The sequence below is a fragment of the Sparus aurata genome, chromosome 7, assembly GCF_900880675.1.
Source record: "Sparus aurata chromosome 7, fSpaAur1.1, whole genome shotgun sequence".
NCBI classification, from domain to species: domain Eukaryota; kingdom Metazoa; phylum Chordata; class Actinopteri; order Spariformes; family Sparidae; genus Sparus; species Sparus aurata.
In genome coordinates this window covers 9,257,564-9,282,165 of record NC_044193.1, presented here as the reverse complement: position 1 = coordinate 9,282,165, position 24,602 = coordinate 9,257,564, and the positions used below count along the sequence as shown (strand labels likewise).

At 41.5% G+C, this 24,602-nt stretch overlaps 1 protein-coding gene across 3 annotated transcripts in view; it reads left to right on the top strand.

Moving 5' to 3' along the window:
* The window catches only part of scube3 (signal peptide, CUB domain, EGF-like 3), an 88,839-nt gene that overhangs the window by 5,590 nt on the left and 58,647 nt on the right, over positions 1 to 24,602 (top strand). For all 3 annotated transcript variants that reach the window (XM_030422266.1, XM_030422264.1, XM_030422263.1), the window contains exons 2-3: positions 15,968 to 16,090; positions 21,414 to 21,539. In XM_030422266.1, coding sequence (XP_030278126.1) covers positions 15,968 to 16,090; positions 21,414 to 21,539 — 249 coding nt within the window. The remainder of the gene's footprint in view (positions 1 to 15,967; positions 16,091 to 21,413; positions 21,540 to 24,602) is intronic.

Below are 24,602 nucleotides of genomic sequence, written 5' to 3'. Positions count from 1 at the left end.
GCCTCATACAGACTGAGTACCCTGTTTACAGGCACATGTTAAGTCAAAGCTGTCTGGCACAAGCAGTGACCCAAGGCGATTCAGTGGGCCTTCGTTCTGGACAGTTGCTCACTTTCATCCTGACCGCTGGAATGTAAAACCAAGACATTTTCCTCTCTGCAACAGAGTGTCAAAGATTCTGGCCCGAAGAAATCTCACTTCCTCGCTCGCAAGTGCCCTTTCCAAGTGATTATCATTTTATCAATCTATTTCCCCTGGTAATTTCCCTTTTCTGTAATGAGCTTCATATTTGCTAGAGTGTCTGAGAAATAGGTTATCATTGCAAGGTGCAGGATAAAGTTTTAGTGCTGCTTTCCTATTCAGGATAGAATAATTCATCAGCGTCACCTAAAGGGGTTACCTGCATTCGTTTAAAGGAATAGTGTGGGAAATACGCTGATTCACTTTCAGGTGGGGAGGCAGATAAGAAGATCAGTGCCGATCTCAACATGTTTTACTCCAAACTTGTCAAATCGGTAGCTGGGCGTGGCCTTAAGTTCCAAACTATGACTCTTTACTCCCCCCCTCAAGCATCAGTTTTGCACAGAAAGGGCTCCATGCCCAAGTTAGCAATAACTTTGGTATGTATGTACTTGGTCATGTTTATACACAACAACTACTTGCTTAGGTTTAGGCACTAAAACTACTTGCTTAGGTTTAGGCACTAAAACTACTTGCTTAGGTTCAGGCACTAAAACTACTTGGTTAGGTTTAGGCACTGAAACTACTTGGTTAGGTTTAGGCACTAAAACTACTTGGTTAGGTTTAGGCAAAAATGAATAGTTTGTTAGGTTTAGGCAGAAAAAACTACTTGGTTAGTTTTAGGAAATTATTATTTTTTGGGTTGGTATTAGTACCTTTATTCTTGTCACTTACATGACTTGCTTTTTGTAGTTTAAATATGTTAACTTGCAGTCTCCAGGGAGGTATGTCCTGTGTACAACCCATCCATCCCCTGGCTCAGACTTTTGTACAGGCTTCTGTATTTGACGAATTGGAGGTGAGAATGGGCCGTCATTTGTTAAATCTCCCCGTTATCCATTTGCCCCATTAATGAGTCCAACAAATAACATCATAAACATGTAATGATGTAGTGAGTTGATGCTGGTAGGTAAATTTTGTAACATTTCAACACAACTGTTTACCTATTTCCAGTCTTGATGCTATGCTAAATCTAAGCTAACCGGTTGCTGGCTGTGGTGTCATATTTAACTGGCAGATATGAGAGTGGTATTAATCTTCGCATCTAATTCTCAAAAAAGCTATGTGTGTATTGCCCACATTTTCCAAATTCTTGTAAAGACTTATAAATGCGATGTCTCAGTGAGTGCAGAGTACGATCATCATTTCTGTTTCTCTTTCATTTAACACCCAATTATATTCGTTGAACAGCTGCTTCATCATCTGCAAGTTTATACCGAATTTGAACCATTGCTCTGTTTTACACATTTTGTATGCGATACAAATGTTAGGTCACAGCCAAACAAGACGGACCTGTGCACTCTGCAGATTCCCTGTCACTCCCCAGAGGGACCCATCAGCTGTTGAGATCCCTCTGCCACGGTACCTATTCTGCCTTCCTCAAGCAGAAAATCACTTTATCAGCAGCTAGCGAGGCCCTTGTGACCACAATTTGTCACCTCATTTAGAATGGTTGCAGGGCTGACAAAGCTGTAGATTTCATGTGCGACAGAGGAAGTGAAAAAAAAAAAGTGTTGTTTAAATCACTCTAAACTTTTTCCTGAGAACATAAGGGCAACTGCTCTGTATGCAACATCAGTGTCAAACCCCTCACATTCAGGAGAAAGGAGCGCAGGGCTCGTTTGGAGCTTGTTTATTTATCGAGGCTTTAATCTGAACAATATGTTCCAAATGAGGCCCGTGATGCTTCTCTCAACTGTGGCATTGTGGTTAAAATTAGAAAACTCTCTCCTGCTCCCATCTCTCTTTCCCTCTCACCCTGTCAGTGGCCTTTGTTCTCTGTGCAGATGCAGCACTGTGCTGACAACATCCCTGTTGGTTTCGGGGGAGGATGGAGTCAGTGTTGACGGCACTCTGACCCCCCAGTCTTAAACTCACCTCTAGAGCCCCCTTTCACAAGTGCTGATGGCTCGCCGAGGAACCTCAGTGCCGTCCCTCAGCCAGCTGCAGCGGCTCTTAGATCATTAATCCTCTAACCCCCCACCACAGAGCCCACATTTGTTTTTCTGTTCCATTGCTCACTGATTGGGGATACAGTGACTCAGAAGAAGATATCAGTGGGACTGTCATCTCTCCCCTCTGTATTTTCTTCCTCCATGGCTGACTCTACACCGTCCTTCCTCCTCTTTACCCTCTTCCTCGCTCCCTCCTGTGACCTCTCGGCTGAATAATGGGGCTGCGTCTCTCTTTGAGAGTTTTGGGAGGGGGGTCAGCGAGGGACGTCATTAGGCTGGTCTGCGGTGGTCAGCGTTGTCAGAAGGGGGTTGGGGGTCAGAGAGAGCCTTGTTTACAGACTGTGTGTGTTTACATTCCTGATGGTGAGCGCCAGCTTTAGAGACTGCTGGAAGTGAAAGGAAATGCTCTTATTCTGCTTAGTAATGGAAAAATCCAACCCAATACATCAAGGAATCCAGATGAAAAAAGCCAAGTTATTTATTTGGTGGGTTATGGCCAATGCATTCTGGGTAGAAAGAGGGATGACTTCACTGATGAATTTGAGACTTCCTCAATGGACAGAGGCATGGGAAAAACCATATGACCCTCTGCAGTATTTAACCTGTTCACACCCACCTATTTTCAGTAACTTCACCTATTTAGCATACCCAAATGGAAAAGCTGATAACACAAGAACTACAAGTCCGAGATGGATGTATGATACGCCATTTGAAAGCTGACAACCTCTAGTTTCTGTGAATGTGTTTATTTAGCATGTACCATACACACAACCAAAATGACATCAGTTCAAACATGGCTCTAAAACATTTTTTTTGTCTTCGAAAATAATAGGTCATATTTGAATAACAATAACTAGGATGTGCTTTATGTAAGGCATATGGCAATATAGCACATACCTTCCTCATCTTGTCAACTACACCTGGGTGAAATTTTAGACTTCTAGACCTACCCTTATGGGAGTTATGGAGGTTTTAGTTTGTGGTGTCACTGGCGTCCACGAACCTCTCCAAAACGTCTCCAAATGGCCAAATTGTGCCAAATGCTTTTACTCACTTCTGTGACACTGGAAACATTACTGAAGCATTTTGGTGACTATAAAACCTTTCTCCATGATTCAAAACATAATTTATTCACACATTCATTTGATGGGTGGTTGGAGGGGTTTCCACACACTTCTAGGTGGCCATATTGAGATATTGTCATGTGACAAGACACTACAGAATAGTTACCATTATACAAAAATGACAGACTATACTGAACTGAATTTCAAACAAGGATTTTATTATCCATCAATACACTATTACTGTATGTATAACGAACGCTCGTCAACGTCAGTCCCGGGGGGAAGACACGGACGGACGGACAGACGGTCATCAACTTCGTCAGCTGGGGGACGGATGGACGCTCATCGCCGTCAGCCGGGAGCTCCTAGCCGTCAACCGGGGGACAGACGGACGGACGCTCGTCACCGTCAGCCGGGGGACGGACGGACGCTCGTCACCGTCAGCCGGGGGACGGACGGATGCTCGTCACCGTCAGCCGGGGGACGGACGGACGCTCGTCACCGTCAGCCGGGGGACGGACGGATGCTCGTCACCGTCACGCGCGGAGTATAGCGCCGCTGACCTAGCGGTATAGCGCCGCTGTTCCACCGTCTGGGGACGGTGCCTAAGCCGTATAATGGCAGGGAAAACCCTGACATTATAGAATAGGATTACAAGGATTACATAACTTTAGTTGAGTAGTTGAGTAGCTAGCTAGTTTGCTAGGCTTAGCAAGGCTAATTAGGCCCTGGGGCGCTAACCATTTAGCATCATTTGTGACATGCTAATGTATACTGTACTGTTCACTGTAATCATAAAAAAAAACCCACCCACTAACTTTCATTCAAATTTCACTCATGGCTAAATACATAAATAAAACATGATCAAAGATAACGTTACTCACCGATCTAAGATGTCGTCAAGTCCCTGAGCGAACATCTCCTCTCTCTCAGAGTCATACTCACTGTCTTGACTCTCATCAGATGATGCTATAGTCCATTCCTGGTCATCTTCTCGGATATATTTGGATTTCTTCCTGGCTTTCGCCATTGTAAACTATGAAAATGCCGACGAAGAAATGTAAATGTTTGCTGCGTCTCTTCACCATGCGTCTGCTGCGTCTCTTCACCATGCGTCTGCTGCGTAAAATCCGCCCACAAGTCGCCAGACGCACGGAAACCCCTCGGCTCATAAATACCTGACCTGGGCACGCCTGCCCTCATTAGAAAGGTAAAATAATTGGCTAGAAGCCTGAGTGATTGACATGTCGATAGCCAATACGCTATTCCTATACTAAGGCAGCGAAAAACAGTAAACAAAGTCTATTGGTCCTTCAAACAGGCAGCGCTCAATCTACTTCAGGGGCTCTGCTGGGGTGAAAACTGAACAGAAAAAGATGGGGATACTTTTATTTTGTAGCCAGCAAAGTGATGAAAACAAGCATACCCAACATCACCATACAGGAACTAGAAAACATTTCGGTGCGGCCGGTAAGGTATGAACTTTATTTGCCGGACATAGTTGGCAGACGGTAAACAAATGGACTTTACAGGACGATATTCACAAGCTGGAATAATTTTATGAAAAACCATTTTTATGCTTTTGATCAGTGGATTCTTACGGACAACTGGAATATAGATAATTGAGGAATGGACACATATTATGGCTTTACGGCCGCTTCAAAGGTAGGGAGTCGCCGTGTGTTTCTTGTGTCTCACGTTTACCATGCTGGTGAATATCAATGATTTATGGTTTGGTGCTCATGATTTCTGCAAAATCAACTGGATGAATGAATTGCGGAGATTCTCCCCTTTCTAACGACGTATAGTATGTCCATATTGATGAAAGTTGAAGCGGGATACGTCACTGCGCAGTGTAGACATACAGTCATTTATCTGAAATCGCCCGTCGGCGGGCGGGTGGGTGCGGAGAGGTTAATCACCCGCGGTGAACTCCATATATATATTTACTGCAGACTGTAATAGCTTATACATCAAGAAGTGGTTGTGCTCTTTTGTTCTAAATCATTACACCATCCACCATGCAGGCATTCAGGGCCACAGCTAAGGATTATTTTCAATAAACATGAATCTAATGATTATTTTCTCTATTAACTGACTATAAATCAGCAAATAGCAACAAATGCCAATCACAAGTTCCCAGAGGCCTTTGAAACATCTTGTTTTATCTGGCCAACAGTCCAAAACACAAATATATTTAGTTTATAATCATACAAGACTAATACAGACAGAAAATATTTAAATTTGATTAGCTAGAGATGGGGAATTTTTTTTTACCTTACCATCATAATAGTTGCAGCTCATTTCCTGTTGATCAACCACTCGATTAATCAACTAATCATTTCAGCTCTACAGACATTCTGTCCTTTTTATCATAATTTTCTGCGACAATCACAGCAGTGATACTGAAGCATTACTATAGTTGACATGTGTGTTATACGCAGGTTTAAATTGATTATTCCATTGGCCAGTTGTCTTAAAAATATTTCAGGAAAACCACATTTTATGGCCAAATGAACAGAAAAGCTATTTATAAAGTTGTTTCTTCAGTGTGAAAATGTAATTTCAAATTTTATGGAAACCACATAATTACAAGCGCTTCCTTGCGTTGAACCGACAGTGACATGCTGTGCATCAACTAGCAGTTCAGGTGAGTGGGTGTCTGTTGGTGGATAATTGGGAGTAAGAAACATTTGCATGAGCCTTTAAACCTGGTTTGAATATTACAAAACGTCCACACGATTACAGTTTTATAATTATGAAAAACTATTTAGAGGTGCCAGACATGACGTGGTGCTGCAGGGTTTAATTACAGGATACACTTTGAATATATTCTATAATTCAGGAGATGATTTTCAACAAGGTTTTTCAGGAAAGTATGCAGCAGAATGACCGACAAACTGAGGCATTGATAGGTTAGAAATGACTGGTAGTGCTGCGATCCCTGTCATTTGCCAGGTTGTAATGACAGCACAATAGTAGTTTTCAACTATTATAATAATAATCATCATCATAATCATAATCATTGGGGCATCAAATTAGAAACTGAAATGAAAACAAAAAGTCACAACTATTGTAGCTTTTCAAACAAAAATGACAAACACATGCTTTTTTAAATGTGGGGAACTGATGGGTTTTTTTGGTCGTACGTGAGCTAAATATATCTGGGTTTTGGCTTGTTAACATTAAACAGGGACAATGTGACGATTTGTAGTAATTTACATATTATTTACTTTACGTTTACATTTTAGAAAATGAGACATTCTCTGTCTTTCTTGGTTGCCTGTATGAGCCTGTGGACGATGTGTTTAGGTTGTTTAACGATGCAGCACTTTGGATTTCATGCGACAGTCCAAGGGATGTGACTTCATGCACGTTCCCAAGTGCCTCGCCTCATTGCCTCTCTCTGCCCTGCTAACAGAGAGCAACAGTAGCTAACGTTAGTTTGGAAATGAGTCCAAACATAAACCAACACAACACAGAAATTCCAATGCCCCTTTAAAGACATTAAAGTCGTCAGCTTGGGCTCTGCCAAAATATGGACAGTCTTTTCTGTCAGCTGCCTAGATTATTACGCATTCAGTGTTGTCCTTACAACTTGCATTGTTTGGGCTGCAACTAACAATTACTTTTTCTTATTGACTGATCTGTGTTTTAGTCTATATATTTTTCTATAAATTGTCAAAACGAAAAGTGTGAAAAGTTCTCAACAGAGATTCCCAGAGTCCAAATTAAAGTCTTAAAATTTCTTCCTTTGTTCATCAAACAGTCAAAAACCCAAAGGCTCTTCATTTGTTGTGACGAAGTAAAGCTGCTAATATTTAATTATTCTTAATGTCTGATTGGATAAATTGAATGTGGTTTCAGTGGCAAATATTTCAGAAGTCCAGAAAGTGTTGCCCAAATTTTCCTTTTACGTTTGTTCTTCTTCAGAACCTTATTTTTTCTCCCCCGGAGTCCCCTGATGCAGTCCGATTGAAGTACAGTAGTAGCAGTAATGAGGGGGGCCATTAAACACTTGATACGCCTGCATGAGTGAAATGTTTACATTAAGTGATTGTGCTGTCTCACAGCAATTTAAATGAAGCCCACATCCAGTCAGTTCCAGCTGGCTGAACTTCACATTTCTGAGCCTTCAGTAGTTAATGCCTGCTTCACAGCTTACACAGAGAACCATTCACTTTATACCTCAGTTTGACAGGAAACAACTAAAAATATCACACTTGTGCTGTAATTGCTATGTTGCCATCTTTATAGTCGGTACTGTATCTGCTTAAAGTAACCACCAATGAATGTAATTGCTGTGCTCATAGGGGAGAGTGTCATGTCAGTTAGCTCTGGTTGTATAAATATAAGGTATACAGCTGGACTAAGTGCCACCCTTCCCGTATATAAAATATGCTGCATGAGGCCAAGAAGTCATTAACAGTGGAGGACACATGCCAAGAAGGGTGAAATGAACCCCTTGAAAGGTACAAATGAACTTCAGGTCACTTCAGCTCCTAATGGGAAGTGGTCACAAGTTATGCTCAATTATTGAGCACGGTATGTATTAGACCCACAGCACTAAGAGTGTGTCATGTCAGCCCCTCTGTCTGCACGCTGGTAGTATTACTCCATGATTCACTTAATTACTGTAATAAGTGTTTTTCTTCTGGAGGTGGTCCGGAGGTCTGTGAGTCATAGTCTATTAAGGCCACACATGCTAAGCGAGAAGGCACAGCACCAGATGCTCGGCCTCTGATCAAAATCACAGAGAATGTCCATTATTTATTCACGGAGTTTGAGGCTGAGAAATGTTTTATGAATGACGCCAGGTGAGTTGAGTTGCTCTTTACTCCGCAGTCTCAAGGCTCATCATTGTCACTGTCAGTTTCGTCGGAAAGCACACGCTGTAAGATGCTCACGAAGGCGTCAACAGATTGAAAAGGGAAGGTACAAAGATTGTGTATGTGTTGGTTTGAGTTAGTCGAACTGTTGTAATGACGCAACCCAAAATACACGTCCATTATTTATCAGTGTTTGCAAAATACAGAGGCAGACATTTGTAGAGTAAAACTTTAATGCAGCACATTTTTATTCAGGACTGAAGAAGCTGAGCGAAAATGTGTTTACACAACAATGTAGAAGATAAGGCATCACTATTTCCACAGTTTGCTCCTGTAATGTTTGTTCTACTGAAAATTAAATGGATGCATAATGAATATATCAGAAAGGCCAGACATTACTGTAGGTCTGCCCACAATAAACATTCATGATCAATGATCAAAAAACAGCATTTGCAGCAGAAGATATTCTGATTTTTAGCCGATAGTATGGGTCACACTTTAAACCACAAAATCCAACTTTTCCCATAACATAACTCAAAAAGCATCTTCCATTTGATTACATCATCACACTTTTGGAAACTCACTATGGGACATTATAAGTAGTTAACTGAAACTCGACAGTAAAAAAAACCCCTGTTTCTTTTTAGGCTTGCTAACATGATGTCGCCCTCCTTAAAATCAGCTTGCATGTTCCTCTTCATTTTCCCTTCGCTCCAGGTTACTCTGAGGCTTCACGGTTGGTGGACATAAGCAGGGAGGGACCGGGGTTTTTTGAAGCTGTGATCACAGTCTCTGAAAGCACAGGATCAGTCAGTGGTCATGATTCCTAAACATTTAGAGTGTGTGAAGGATGAGTGTAAATATCCCGAATGGAAGCAGTTGATATTTTTATTCACAACTTTTTAGAGGCTTGCTGGACAGCCAACAGAGTGTCCCTTCATTAGCTGAAGGGGATCTAGGCGAGTTGGGGGGGGGGGGGGGATGCTAAATTTTGTGTTACTGTTGACGTCTGCATTTCATCAAAACCATTTTTTTTATTTTTTTTGGTGGGAGGTTGGTCCGTCTGCTGCCCTGCACAACTCGAAAACCCGTGACATTTTCACAGTGTGCTGTGATATTGTTGCAGCGAGCAGCCATAGTTCCTGTCCTCTCCACAACCTCGGAGACACACCACATTACATTCATATGTAGCATGTGTAGCACTGTTTGTTGATTTTATTGCGTTGATGTGGTTGTGCATACGTTACATATTAACAGAACAACTCAAGCGCACTCTGAGGATTCTGGCAGTGTGTTCATTATTTGCATAAATATGCTGCTGATTTTGTTGGTTGTGTCTTGTTGAGTTTAAGGGATCTATCAGTCGTAGTTGTTGACAGCGAAGTCTGTGGATTATCTTGAGTAACCGGGTCCTGTTGGTTGGACAAAAGAAGCTATTTGAAGATGCCTCTTTGGCCTTTAGGAGGTTATGTTTCCAATTGTTTGTCCAGTTGTTGGTTGATTGGATTGTCCGCAGGATTACACAAAATCTACTGAACGGATGTCCACGAAACGGAGGTATGCGCTCTACTTGTTGGACATTTTATCGACTAAACAACATCAGCGGATTAATTGACTTTAAAGGTAATCGTCAGTTGCAGCCGTTGTCATTATGTGGGTCGATTACAGTGAATAGAAGGAAGACATTTAACTGTGTGTTTTTGTACAGTACAGCCCTTCAGACTCTCTGCTGCTCTGCAGTAATTATCCTGACCTTAACCCCATCCTGCTCAACCACAACCCTAAGTATAGTGTAAGTGCGGTTCTAGGATGGATAATTACAATACATGTTCCTTTGTAATTACACACAGTATAACAAACACTGTGATCTCAAGAACACCTTTTTATGGAACTGAACCCAGCACCCTTCCTCTTCTGCCACAAGGAGCTCATGAAAATGAAGGATTTCATCTGAAAAGGCTTCTGTCGACAAAGAATGTTTTGTCTCTAACGTGAAACCTTGTACCAAATCATTCCGTCAGGGAAAACACAGCTGAATACCTGAGCTGCTCCCGTTGACTGAATGCATTTCTTGGTCCGTATTTTTTCACTTTTATTTTGAAGTCCACTGCTGGCAGCGTGAGTAAAGCTACACCTATGGGTGTCCCAGCTCCACTCAAGTCTATTTCTGTATCTGAAGGAAAGGTGATGGGTTGGAGGGGGGCAGGTTTGGGGCAAAGCAAACAGCGAGGGTCTCAACACTCAAAGTAAACATTACCCTATGTTTGAACTACACACCTTCGGCTCTACAGTTCTCCCACACACTCGCACTCTCCCCTCTGAGTCTTATTCCTGCTAACACCCCCACCAGCCGGCCTGGCTAAATACCCTGCTTATCCCAGAACCGTCCCATAAATCAGAGAGGAAAAGCACCTCTGACAAGGTCTCACCTCCACGGCCAGCTGCCCTTAGCCGGTAGCTCTGACTTACATATAGAGACTACTTTGGAATAAATGGACTAATGGCTTTTTCAGAGTAACTTTCCTAATAACCACCTCTGAGGATTTAAGAACGTTTCATCCCCCAAACCTTAATGCAATCAGAATAAATCCCTTTTATATGCCCACCTAGCCCTCCTACCGCCACCCTCCCAAAATGAAAAGTCTGTTTTTCAGAATCAAGAGCATGAGGCAATGCATTTAGGGATTTAGAAGTTCAGAACATGCTTCCTTATGGTACGACTAGTTTTAATCCGACGAAATCATTGAATTCAATCTTCTGAGAATGTCAGTGGGTTCAAACACAGACTCAAGCTATTTGTGGCTTTAATATGCTCTAAGTGCATAAACCAGAGGAGATCTACAACAGCAGCGATATTCAAAATGACACACTCCCCCAGAGGAAACTGCTTAAACATCTGAGTGTTGCCCAACATCTCTTTCTTCTTTGCTTTTGTTGTTCTGACTTTGTTTATTCATCCTTGTCTCAAAGCGCCAGCTTCATCCTCAGCTGCCTTAACTTGTTCCTAACAACTGTGATTCCTTCAACACAAAAGAATGAAAGAAACTCTCAATGAAAAACACAATCTTTTCATCTTGGGCATGAGTCAATTACCAGGGCAGTATTTCTGAACACGCTACATGTTGTTTTTTTTTGTCCTAGAGCGTTCAGAGGATCGTCCTCTGGACTGAAGGGAGGGATGTATTGACTCTGACATGTTTATTTCCATGGCAAAGACATGTTGTGTTTCCAACAAGACCAGCACATTTGGCTCTTGTTGTTCATGTGTCTGTTGGAGTACTCCCAGTAACTTTTATGGGTGGGTTTTCTAAACAGTGCTTTGATGAAGATGGACTATTGTAGTTTGTGGGCCAGGATTTCATGATTTGTATGCATTTCATTTTGTGAAGCTCACACCAAAGGCAACGGGAATGTGGGATGGGTCATTTGGCATTAGTGTTTGATCATCACAGTTTAATTGTCTCACTGGGTTTTGGCAATATGGCCTGAAATTTTTACTATGGTATTTTTTTTTTTGTTTTTGGTGAAACTGTACTTTATCAGTATTGTATCACGTTATTACTCAAATAAAAGCGACACGCCACTCAGACATGATTCTACCTCAACGTTGTTCCAGCATGCTACAACAGACACCATCCACATTAGCTGTGGGGCGTGTTAACGCTATGTTCAGAATAAATAGTAACCTACAGCATTGTTAAAACACACAGCTTCGAGGCTTGAACTGTAACTTGAATTTTGAAGCTTATCCTGCTTTATACGTTTCTGGCCCTCGCTGAGAAAGCAGTAAAATAGTTTGTGCACACCTAGCCTGTTTGAGTTTCCAGTTGTTACAGGGATATTTACGACAGGGTCTTCACCCCCTCAGAAGGTGGGAGTGGATGAAGACGCTTGCGTTGGTTATTGCAGCAGCAGAGAGATTGGGGTGCTTTGTTTTTACCGTTAGCACGTTAACAAAGTCGCCATTAGCGAGGAAAAGTTGTGGTTTTAGGATGTAACTCCGGTTCTATGAGTACATGCTCAGCCCCCTAGCTGCCATTGTGAAGGACATTATTTTAAATGGGCTAAAACACTTATGACGATAATGACGACTTGTAAAATCCATGCCATGGCCTAGCCTGACTCTGGTGACGAAACCAGTATATCCCCCACCCCTCATTTATAGATCTTTGTTAATAGGTTTCTCACATTATTTTTTTTTATTATTAGCTGCTGCTCTAACTGTACTTGTTATGAGTAATTTTTTTGATGAAGGATGTAGTTGTAATGCAGACTTGCCAAGCTTAAAAGATGTGAGGGCGACGAGGGAGCAGCTTCTGTGCAGTCTGTTACATCATTTCACCGCTTTACGTGGTTTTCACCAAGCACAGAGGCTGTTTTGTTTGTTCAAGACCCTAAATGCATAGCAAGCTGCTCTCTGTCATCAAATTAAATTGCACCAAAGTCATTATGTATCAAAACATGGCAGTTACATACCAGAGATACTTACAGCGATATCTGGTGCTGCTCATTTTTACTCAACAGTGGCCCGGAGCAATAACAACATCAAACATAGTTGTGCTGAAAAAAAAGATCTATAATTGGCAGGTTTTCTTTTGCACTTTTTGTATATATGTATTTTAATTTCTTCCCTCTGGAGAATATCACACTTACATAACCTCAGCTGGTGTGTTACGCTGTCAATCTTTGAATCCTAATTGGAGTTTCCGACTTCAGGCGTGTTTTTTTTTTTTTTTTTTCCAAAATTGTGTTTGGGAGACGGAGACTGTGTGTTCAAGTGAAAGAGAGAGTCGGCAACTTTGCAGACGTGAAAGATAAAGTGAACTGATGCTCCAAACGGTAACATTAATAACATGATTAAAAGAGGTGTTCTTTGAGTTTCTGTCATAATGAATATTAATTGCTACAGAGACTTGGCACCAGGAAACCTGACAGTAAGATAGATATTTTGTTGTGATTAATGCCTCATCTATTGAAAAACACTTCCTCACACAGCCTCTCCTGCTCTTATCCTGTCTGTAAGGAGAAAGGGCCCTGGCTGCTCCTCAGGAGAATTCATATTGTTCTCACATAATATAAATCAATACAGGGCTCGGGGAGCTCCTGCATCACTAAATGGCTTTGTGGAAACTTAGCGAGACAGGGGCCATAACTGTCCCAGGTGCTATATTCATTACCGAATGTTGCACAGAAACGAAAACCTGACAAATCATTACAGGAATGATGGTACTATTGGAAGAAACCTTAGCTGGTATCACCTTATTTAGACAGCCCAGTGTTGCTGCCATGACTATGTGTTTGCTATTTTTAAGCTTAGAAACCAGACTCAGACATTTAATACTCTGTCGCAAAGCTAGCATGTCTCTTGGAAACGTGGAAAGTAATGTTGGTCTCTCTGGCTTTAGAGTGAAAGTTTGTACAATGGTAGTCCACAGAGGTTTACTGAAGTGAAAAGTTCAGTTCATAGGACTTAAAATTCTAGTTCATTTTTATTGTTCATCGTTCATAAATTTTCAATTGCTGCATATCTCCCACATTGTATTCTGCTGCATTACATCACATTTGCATTCAGCTGAGATTTTTTTTTTAGCTCCAATCTGTACTGATTTGTTCACAAAAATATTTGTTTTCCAGGATGGTGGAGGCATGGCCTGTCCTCCTCTGCCTCTGATTGGTTTACATTGATATTCTTAACCAAACTCACTACTCATGTCAGCTGGCTCAGCCAACGAAGAAGTACTTGATTTTTTTTTGGTCCTTCTCCGCATATTCTTAGACAAAATCGCATCCGTTGGGAACTCAGGTCATCGTAATTAGGTTATTCCACCAAAGTCATTTTCCAGCTTTTTGGCTGTAATCTTCAAGTGTTTGCACAATATAGTAATCTCTCTGTTGCTGCCCCTCAATTGCTGCCGCCTCTGGAAACGGCTGAAAAATGTCAAAAAAACATTTTTAATTCAATTTTAAATATAGACTGATTCACAAATGCACATCTTTTATTTTTGCCTCAGGTGTTTTCAGAAACGCTTTTTGGTTTATTATTTTGTAATATAAGAGAGATTTTCCAAACGAGTTGCAATCTTGGTCTGGTTTGAAATTCAGGAGCAGACCACAAGTGAAGGTGTTCGTCCAATCAGGTGCAGCCAGTGTTTGTGTGGTTGCAGTAGGGTGTAGCTTGAATGCACCTGCCAATCATCTATCAGGACACTGCATAATGGCATGTCCATCAAGTGATAATGTGGCATAAAGATCATGCATCAGGGCTAAATAGTTATCCGTCTCATTTCAGATGTCATTGTCTGGTTTTAGAAAAAATTGGTTAGCTCTTGAACAAAAGTTCAGTTTTATTTTTGCTATCAGTTGTCATTGTAGGCATGATGACATGCTGAAATTAGCATTTAGCACAAATATACCTATATGTTATATCTATACCATGTGTATTGACTTGATTAAGACACGATATACTCTTCACATGATTATTAAGTATCGCTGGAACCTCAATGCAAACTCTGTGAAACTCACACAGCTGACAGCAGGGAAAGGGTTGGTATGAATACTGGACTTAACACCAGCCTTAATAAACTTACGTTGTTATCTTTCCAAGATGTTTGCCTAAAGGTCTTCTAAACTCTTGTGTTGGGTATGTTAGGTTCAATTTTGCGGTTCTGCTTTTCCACAGAGTTTTCTGCATTCCACACTGTCACTGTCCTCCTTTTCACAGCAGAATTCATGTCCTCCAGGACTAGGCAGATATAGCCAATATGCTAAGCTTAGGGGTTTAGGTTGCAGGTTATTTCCCATTGGGATCAGCCGGCTCCTGCAGAGGGTTTGTGATAAGAGTGGATATTGGAAGCTATGTAAACCTTGTTAAGCTGCCCTTCCCCAGTGTGCAGGAGGGTAATCCTAAACACCTGGGCTAGTTAACTGGGATTTGGTGGGATTAGGGGCTCCATAAGGCAAACCTGATCATGCTTCTGGTTAAATCCATTTCCATCCTTATCTTTTCAAATTCTCTCCATCCAGCAGTTGCACAACAGCAATCTTAATACTGAGCTATTTTATCTCAGCCCATATCTGTTCCTCGGGGCTATGAAGACTAGTCGAGCATGAATTTTGGAGGTTAGTCTGGGCTTCAAAATCCAGATTTCAGTCATACTGTAGGCTACATTTCCTTTTAAAAGCTGAAATGTGTTGTTGAGCCGGGTGAGGGCTGCTTGTTTTGTTTGCTATCATCATGTCAGCATGTCTGTTGGTCCAACACTTTCTTCCAGACTGAAATATCTTGTCATGAAAATTTGAAATCCATGGTCCACACAGTATGAGTCCTAATGATTTTGATCCTAAGTAGCAATGAAGGAGTACGCCATTATCTGTATGTCTGCATCCCACTTGAAGTGGGTGGCACTAATTGGAAATTGTTAACTTAAGCCAGAAATTGATCAGAATTTGCTATATTTATTAGTTATCAGTAAACTATATTCAGAACATCACCAGAATTAAGCTTTAGAACATTATATTCGATTGAAATAATGACTTCAGTCGGCTAATCAACGAGGACTTTTCTTCACCACAAGTACGGGTACTCACATTTTACCCGGATATTATTTGTCCTCGAAAAACACACATTATTTGTTTTCGTTATTTTTTTTACGAGCCGTTTTTAATGTCCAGTTAAGGCGGTATTGGAATACATTTGAAATTGTCACTGTTGTTCCTGGGTCTTGGTATTTAGTGATTAACTGAGTGGTCAAATGTAGCACAGTCAAGTCGATGGATCGATTACCCTTATCTGTATTTTGTGCTCTTGCAATGACACCATCATATGGAACATTTCAGCTTCATTATCTAACCATTCCCTCTCTGTTTCCTCTTTTTCTAGATGTGGACGAGTGTGCGGAGGCGCTTGACAACTGTAGCATCGATGCCATCTGCCAGAACACCCTAAAGTCATACAAATGTATCTGCAAGTCGGGCTATAAAGGGGACGGCAAACATTGTGAAGGTAAAAGTCTGACTGGATTAACAGCTCTTTTTCGGCTGTGGATTGAGGCACAATCCGCTCCCCTCGAGGAAGATTTTTACAGTACATTGAAGTAACAGCCAAATTTCTCATGTTGATTTGTCTTATCTCACTGAACGAAAAAAAGCCCCTGGGCCAGTGACAGGCTTGATAAGAGCTTCTGTCTCACTCAACATAACTCATTAGTTTCAAGACTCTCCTGAAGAGGGAGGAGAGACGAGGGAGCAAGCGGTGGACGGAGGAAGGGGGAAAGCCAGGTGCAGAGTGCTCCTTTGTGACAAGATGAAATGAAGCAGTAAATTTCCTACACATGTTAGAGGAGAGAATTAAGATAGTGGCTGAAACAGCAGTCAGAGGCCCTGCCAAGCAGTCAGGGATATTTCCACAGCCAGAGGCAGACCTCGTAGACTGTCAGACACAAGTCTGTTTTTCTAGCCTTTTTCAACGTGCCCAAAGCCTCCGGATCATTATATCCCACAATTTTTATTAGTATTATTACAAAACCATATTTCACAATGTCATTTTTTTCCCCCACTGTTATTATTCTTTCATTTACTTGACCGAGTGTTTTTCATGGCCTTCTGCCTGTAGGTCATAAAAGTTTGCTCTACTGAATCTATTGTAGAATATGTGCAAGTTTGGGTTCCTTTTGAACTGCACGTCTTTCTGAATGCCTCTCAAGTCTGATACACTTGTAAAATTCAAAATGCAAAAGTGGTATTTGTGTGATGAAGATGGAATGAAAGAAATACAAACCGTTTACAATCCTGTTGGTGTTAAAGTAGGTCAGCAGGCAGCATAAAGACAATGACAAAGAAAAGTATTTTCGTGTCTTCGTGCTTGGTGTCTTGATCCTCATTACCAACTAAACAGCTCCTCATCCTGCCTGTCTTTGTACTGTAGTCTGCGGTTCAGCGCTGACTTTTAGGTATTGCTATCTCAACAGTTTGACATGTAGCAATAGTGCATATTTTTTCATTTATCGTCTGCTGTTAAAGGAAAAGTTTCTAAGGAACATGAGACACATTCTCCTAATCATACTGGCCAATGAATTTCCTAATGTGCTTTTAATGGAACTGATGGTCTTTTTTCTCCGTAAAATGTTTCCAAAAGCTTATCTGAAGCATAATTCAGTCTTTTAGTGTAAAATTGCCTCTTTTTGTTTCCCCTGACTTTGTTTTCTTGTTGAATTGAATTGTTGCAGAGGAGTAGTATTACCATTGTAACAAAAAGAGGGACATTGGCAAAGGTTTCTGTAATCTGTGAAGCCTCACCTCGCAAAATATGAAAATGAATCAGTTTTGAAGGTCGTTTGATTTAAAAAAAAAATTGCTTCACTCGGTAATATTCACTTTAATGACTTGTGTTTTAATTTGAAGGACATTATTTCTAATTGATTATCATATTGGATTTGTGATTACATTAGTTACCTTTTTCTGCTTTAAAAAGAAAAGAATCATGATTGTAATTTTTTACGTTCTGCTTTGCCTTTTTAACAGCACATTGTGAAGTCTATTTATGAGCTCTACAGATGAATCATTGATCATCCTCTGATGTTTAACAGTAAGGACTGAGATGGTTCACAAGTCAACGTAACAAATTAGTGTTAAGCTAAGAATAGATGGTCGTGTCTTATGGTCGCACATACTGACGGCTGTTCTGATGCTGTTGATTAACCTCGCCGTGTTGACCTTTGTCTTTGTGTATCTGCTTCCTCAAGAACATCCTTTGAGCTATAAGATGCCTTTATTAATAGATGTACTAAAACCAAGGATGCTCATGAATTCCATGGCATCACATCAAAATGAAAAAATCTGTATGTCTTCTACATGTTTTTATGCAAAATTCCCCCAAATCCTGATGTTATTTTTGGAAACTTTGAGAAATTAAATGTTTGTCTGCAACAGATTTTTTTTTTTTTACTTTAAATTGTGCTGTTGTTTTTTGCCATTTTTCTCATTTGTCTAATGAGTAGTGGCAGAGAGCAAAACTATGGATATGGAGACAGATGTTTAACAGCGTTTCTACATCATTTTGGGGTAATTGTTGGAGTCAAAAATAAGCTCTTGTACATGTGCCTGGCCCCGCATTAATTGGCATTTATCAAACAGGATCAGGCGTACATATGGTTTTCTAAATTTAACAAACAGAATGGGTATGAATATATCTTAGTTTGTGTTTGCACTCAGTTTAAAAGGTGAAGCTACTCAGAGTTTTATGCATCTGTATAAAGAGACAACAATAGAAATACATCTAGAGGCTTATCCTTCTATCCCTGACAAAGGCAGACAATAGAGAGTCATAACAATTCCACATCTTGTAAATATAAAGGGACAAAACTTTGTTGACTTGGGAGGACGTGACAAGCATAGAATAAAAACCAATTGAAAGCTACTGGAGGAAAATCACTTTTGTGTTTCGTGTTGTGGGTGTTTCAGGTTTAGAGAGGAGTAGAGCAGCGATGGCTGATTGTGTGCTGCGAATGGGGAATGACAGAGATGTGTGGGAAGTTGAGAAGCAGGGAGCAGGAGAGTGTTTCTTTGTTTTAGTCCCATCCTTCGGCTGTCAAGTCCAATTAAGTCCTGAGAGAGACAGCCTCAAAGAGGAGCTGAACGACCAGGATCATTGGCCCTAAATGGGCCAGTAAGTGCTGAGTTGAAGTGCGTTGTGTTCTCAGTCCACCTTGTCCCAGTCTCCTCAGTACGAGCCCTTCAACCGTCATCATAACCATAACAGACAACTCCACTCAGGCTGTCATACCAATCTGCAGTCTCTCTTTATCTTTCTGCCTCTGCTACCTCATTCGTGTCTCACAGTTCTTCAGTTTCAGTACTGATGAGCGTAAGGGTTGGATCGATTGATTACTCTGATGGTCGATATTCGCCTTTTATTAAGTATCGGACCAGTCAGCCTGTAATGCCAATAATGTCAGTGCTGATTTAATGGAAATTCCTTTCTGACGACGTCCATCTGACGCATGGAATGGATTCATTTCCCTCAACAACTTTATTTCCTTTTTAGTTTTAATTGTCCAATGATGTGTTTTGTATAAATAGACATTTATGTACTTTGAGCTGCAAATGACTTCATTCTCTGGGTAGAAGCCTTTTTAGTACCCCATACTGGACAAGAAGCTGTTTCAGAGGCTTTTACATTCTGCCAACAATAAAATTCCAAAGGGAAAAAGCAATGTCTTGGCATGACACTGGCCAAAATTTAAGGATATTAAATATGGCATTAAAATCTTCAGTTTTTGGCCTTTGAAACAAAACAATATCAGTCAAACTCTGGCATATGCCCATGTTACATCAGTAACAGGTGAGCCAACTAATTACCACAGCTGTTGTCTCATCACTGTTTACCTCATAAGTGCTCTTATGGAAGCTGAGATGGAACAAAACTCATCATTTTAATCGTCTGTATTGCACCTGATGTCTTCAGTGCACTCATTAAAGGAATGGTTTGACATTTTGGGAAAAATGCTTGTTTACTTTCTCACTGAGAGTTAGGTGGGAAGATTGATACCACTCTTATTCTATGCAGTAAATATACAACTATGGCTTGATATCTTAGCAAAAAGACTAGTAACAGCAACCCTGACTCCACCCAAAAGTGACACATTTTACCTCACAGCACCTTATAAAGCTCACCAATTAATATGTTGTGTATTGTTTGTTGTACCTGTACAAAGATCAATCAAACGTTACTCGAGGGAAAATCTTCTGCTTTTGAATACCTGAGAAAAGATTAGATTAGTGGCATTTATCTTTTGGACAAGAGGTTTAACAATAAAAACAGAGGAGAGTAACTTAACAGAAAGGCCCAAATCTCAATATACCCCTCGCCCCTATCACTGAGCCCTACACCTCCATTTTGTGTATTCAAGTCTAGGGGTAGGGGGTCCTGATTCTTGTTGGGATTGAGGAGTAAGGACGAAGTAGGCCCTCCAATCAGGTCTTCTTTAGAGGCACACTTTAAACGGAGGGTTATAAGAACTCTTTCGTTTCAGTGTGTTATGGTCCTTTCTTCTTTATAACATTTGCTACTAGCTAGCTAACTTGTGCATGACAGTCCTTCATTTTGATGTATATCAATGTGGCATTCTCTCTCACTGATTGCAAATCAGCTCCTCTGATATCAGTGGAGACTGGCACGATTGATCACGTGTTGCTAATGTTAGCTTAAAAAGCACCGCTTGTGGCCAGGTCATGAAGTGGTGTTCTTTTTATTTAAAGAATTTAGGAATTGCGAGAGTCCGTGCTGTTCTGTCTTCATTACATAAATTGCAAATGCCTTTCTGATAATATCAGAATTGCAACACTAATGCGTGCAAAATCCCGTCCCGTCTGTTTACATAAACACAATTGACGACACCTGTCATCTTGAAGGGTTGTCCGATTTCATAGGAGGAGATATGACCCCTTGCCACTCGGAGCAGGGGTAAAAACTAGAAAATGATGATGTTTCAAATGGAGCTCTCATCATGTGGTCACACAGCACCACATCAGTTTTATCTCACTAATGAAGACAGTGAGGTCTCCTTCACTATTAACCAATGATCCCTTCCCTATAATGAAGACGTCTCCAGTAACTCTCTTGCTGTAAGAATTGTACCTTTTGTAATGTAGAAACCTGATTCTATGGAACAGCTGCTCATTAACTTTCCACATGGAGAAATTCGGAAAATCTACTTGACAGAGAAAAATCTGGATGTGGATATTCTGGTCTAATACTCTCTAATAAATTCATTTTATTGTAAATCTTTTCATTACTCTTGGCTTCCTTTATAAGATGCCTGGAGAGAAAGCTGATTTTCATGCACCTCACCTCTGTTAAAAACAGAGGAAAAGCCATGAAATACACGAGATACTTATCTGAATACGGGATTGTAACTTCATGCTGTCATAATACTGCCATGACAGTCTATTCATCATATCTTGAAATTTAAAACAAAAGCCTGTCAAGCCACAATGTGTCGCTTCTGTTCGGATGACACCAATTAGAGATAACGTGTTAATTAACGCTGGTACACAGATTTTCTCACATTCTGACTGAGCCATAGTAGCTGTTTTCCTCCTATTTCTAGCCTGTATACTAAGCTAAACTAAGCTGCCATGCTGCTAGCTTTAGCTGCAGGCAGATGTGAGAGTGGTATTGATTTTATCATGTGATTCTCAGCAAGAAAGCGATTAACGCTGTATCCCCAAATGTCAAACTACTCTCTCTTTTTAAGGATCGTGATTGCTTGCGAGTTTTGGTGTAACAGCTCTCACATGCTTTTTTATTTTTCTCTCTCTCTCTGCAGATGTGGACGAGTGTGCGACCGAATATAACGGCGGCTGTGTCCACGAGTGCATTAACATCCCAGGAAATTACAGGTGCACTTGCTACGATGGCTTCCGCTTGGCACATGACGGGCACAATTGTCTAGGTGAGTGTGTGATGTCGGGGAGTGTCTGTGCACTTAACACAGCGGGTGTGTGTCTACGTACATATTTTTTCTCTATATTCTGCTGACTTAATTGCAGTTGAAATAGTTGTATAAGGGGCTTTTGTAAGTAGAACATGTACATTAATCTCACCCTGACGTAACGCATGTCGATGCATAAATTCTTCTCTCATCATGGATGGTAATATATGTTTCATGGCTGCATCGACTGCTGCATCAGATATTAGCCATTTCCCGATCTCACATGACGGATAGACTCCAAATGTGTTTTCACAGAAGGAAAAAAGCAGACTTTTCTGACAAAAATGGGTGAATTTATGAAGATCTTGACCCTGAGCTGGGAGCTCTGAGTGAGCCGTCAGCCGACCGTGCTTTCCCATGGTTTAATATTTCACCAGTGTGCCATTCATACTAACCTCACAGAGAATGCATTACTCTTAAAAGGTTATGAAGTGATGGGGGGGAAAATAACCCACTTTATGCTGCAAAGAGCTGCTAAACATAGACACCATCCACCAAACCCCCTCCTCACTCTCCCTTTCTGTTTAGCACCTTCACCCATCCTACATCCCTTTGTTTTGTTTTGAAACCCCCAAGTCAGACCCCGCTGCTCCCCAGAAAATCATCTCCCTCTTTGTTACGACCCCAGCGTGGTGCATTTCGCTTGATATTAAAAGGCGCGTCTCACCCTTGTAGCTCCTGCGAGCTTTCTGAAAAAGTAACCAGTGCTTTGCTACAGAGGATTTCACATTCCCGTGAAGTGATGACAGAAAAACTTATCGGCACTTAACAATCATTCTTTTGTGAAACGGCATTTACATAGGGGCACACAAGGCAACGCGCTCGTATCAGTCCCGCATCTACTTGCTGAAGTAGGATTAAAGCGCGCTGGAATTGAAAACACATCTTTTTATCGATAATAAACCTGTTCTGACTCGACCGTGCCCTCATGTCTCAGAGCCTGACTGTAGTTGTCTCTTTATCCTTCGCTCCCTGCCTCCTCCTCGCTCATGCGTTTGTATCTACAGTGTAAAGCAGGGCTATTTTCCAAGCCATTTAGCAACGGCGTTCAGCTGTGCGTGGATCATTTGCTGCGTCGTGGATCAGCTCCTGCCTTGCGTGCAGGTGTGTAATTGCAATATATGGTTGTGTGGTTGCTGCCATTGCGTCAAACGGCGTTGCATCCATCGATACCTTTGATTAAATTTGTCACAGTGAAGCACACACTATCAAACAAGCTTTCAAGTTTTTAACCCCGTCTGCCATGTTTTATTTTTTTCCTGCAAGTAGCCTGTGTTCAGGAAGGAGGGGACTTCTTTTGAAATCTCTCATGTTCCCTTGAAGATATTGATCCAATAGATTTCTAAATGAGCAAATATATGCAATCTCAACATGGCAAACACGAGCATAAAAACACACTGAGTAGTAAATGCATATATATGGCTGTCAAACACAAATCCAACCCCTGCCTTGAGACCTCAAAGGACTCTAAAGACCACTTTTTCCCGAGAATTTAACCCATTCTAATGCCTCCACTCTGCTCAGCTAAGGAAATAATCCTCAGCACAAACACAAGAGGGATGAGGAAGAGGTATAGCCGAGGTTTCATGTTAAGGCCCCAGCTTCCTCTTCCAGGTTTAAGCTCCTTTTGGCCCCTGAGAAAAGATTAGTCCCTTTGGCCCTGCAGTGGAGAGCAGCTAAGCAGCTGGTTCCCAGACGAGGTCAGACCCCTCAGAGCCCCTATAAACCAGATGTGCCTGAGGCTGCAGAGGAGGAGACGTTCACCTGATCCTCAAAAGTTCACACTGAGTTTAGGGTCTGAGATCTTCAAGGTGCCTCTCTTTGGATTTACCCCATGTTGTTTTTCCGCAAAGCTCCTGTGATTTTTGTTTTATTTCCTCTGATTTTGGTGGTCACAGTGCAGCACGGACTCCCGGTGGTGGCCGTAACCTCCTGCTCTCTGCTCTTCTTCAGCCAGTAGGCACCAATGTGTGTGTATGTGTGTGTGTGTGTGTGTGAGTGACAGTGTCAGCTCAGGGACTAGACGTAGGAAAGAGCACGCGCATCCCTGTCGATGTCTTCTTTGTTTGCTCGCTGCTGCACGTGCCACACGGCTGCTTGTAATTGGATGTGTTGGCAGCATAATGACATTGGGCGGTGGCAGAAGGCGGCGGAGCGTGAAGCAGAACGCAGCCTGGTGCGCCTGGCTGGGGACGCTCTGGTTTCTGAGGTCTGCCCTACACCCCACAAAGATGTCAGGGATTCAGCAAGGTGGAAGCAATGCAATATCACAGCACACTGCTCCTGTCTGTGCGGAGTGAGACGCCCGCTCACTGTATAATTTACCTCACAGGGAGCTATTGTACCCTCTCAAAGCTCACTGAGGAGAGGAAGTGAAGCAAATAAGAAGTTGATTACATCTTTAATAATTGTCATCATGGCTATTATCGCGCCGAGGTAAGAGAGGGATGGCAGTTCATCTCCGCACCTCTTCCACGCAGAGGCTGTAAAGGATTTTTAGAGTCTTAGGAAAAACAGAGGAATCAATGTCAATTTAATCCAAAACACACATCCTCTTTAGAATGAAAACCAGATGCAGGAAGGCTATTAGTTCCCCACTGTAGCACCACCGTCCCCACATTTATGACCTATGTGTTTTGTTTGAGGTCCTACAGAAACCCGAATACCCTCTTATCACTGCTAGTTTTGTTAAACTCTATCATGAGCGTCTGCGCAGATACCTCCTTTGCCTTGCAACCCACAAAACGCAGCGTTTCACTTCTATCTGGAATTAAAAGACACAAACAAATATATTTCTTATGCTGTCATAAAGTCTCAACGCCACACTCGCATGCAGCCTGAATGTGACTCACAGGGAGAAACAAAAGCGGGCTTGAAATAGATATTACAGATGTTTCGACAAAGCGCCACCAAGCTTCTGTCATTGCGTTGTTTGCTTATATTCATCATGCTCTGCTCTGTTAGTCGCACATGTTGCTCCGTCTCGCCGCGGCGCTGAACACAGCTTAACACGCCACGTTCCTT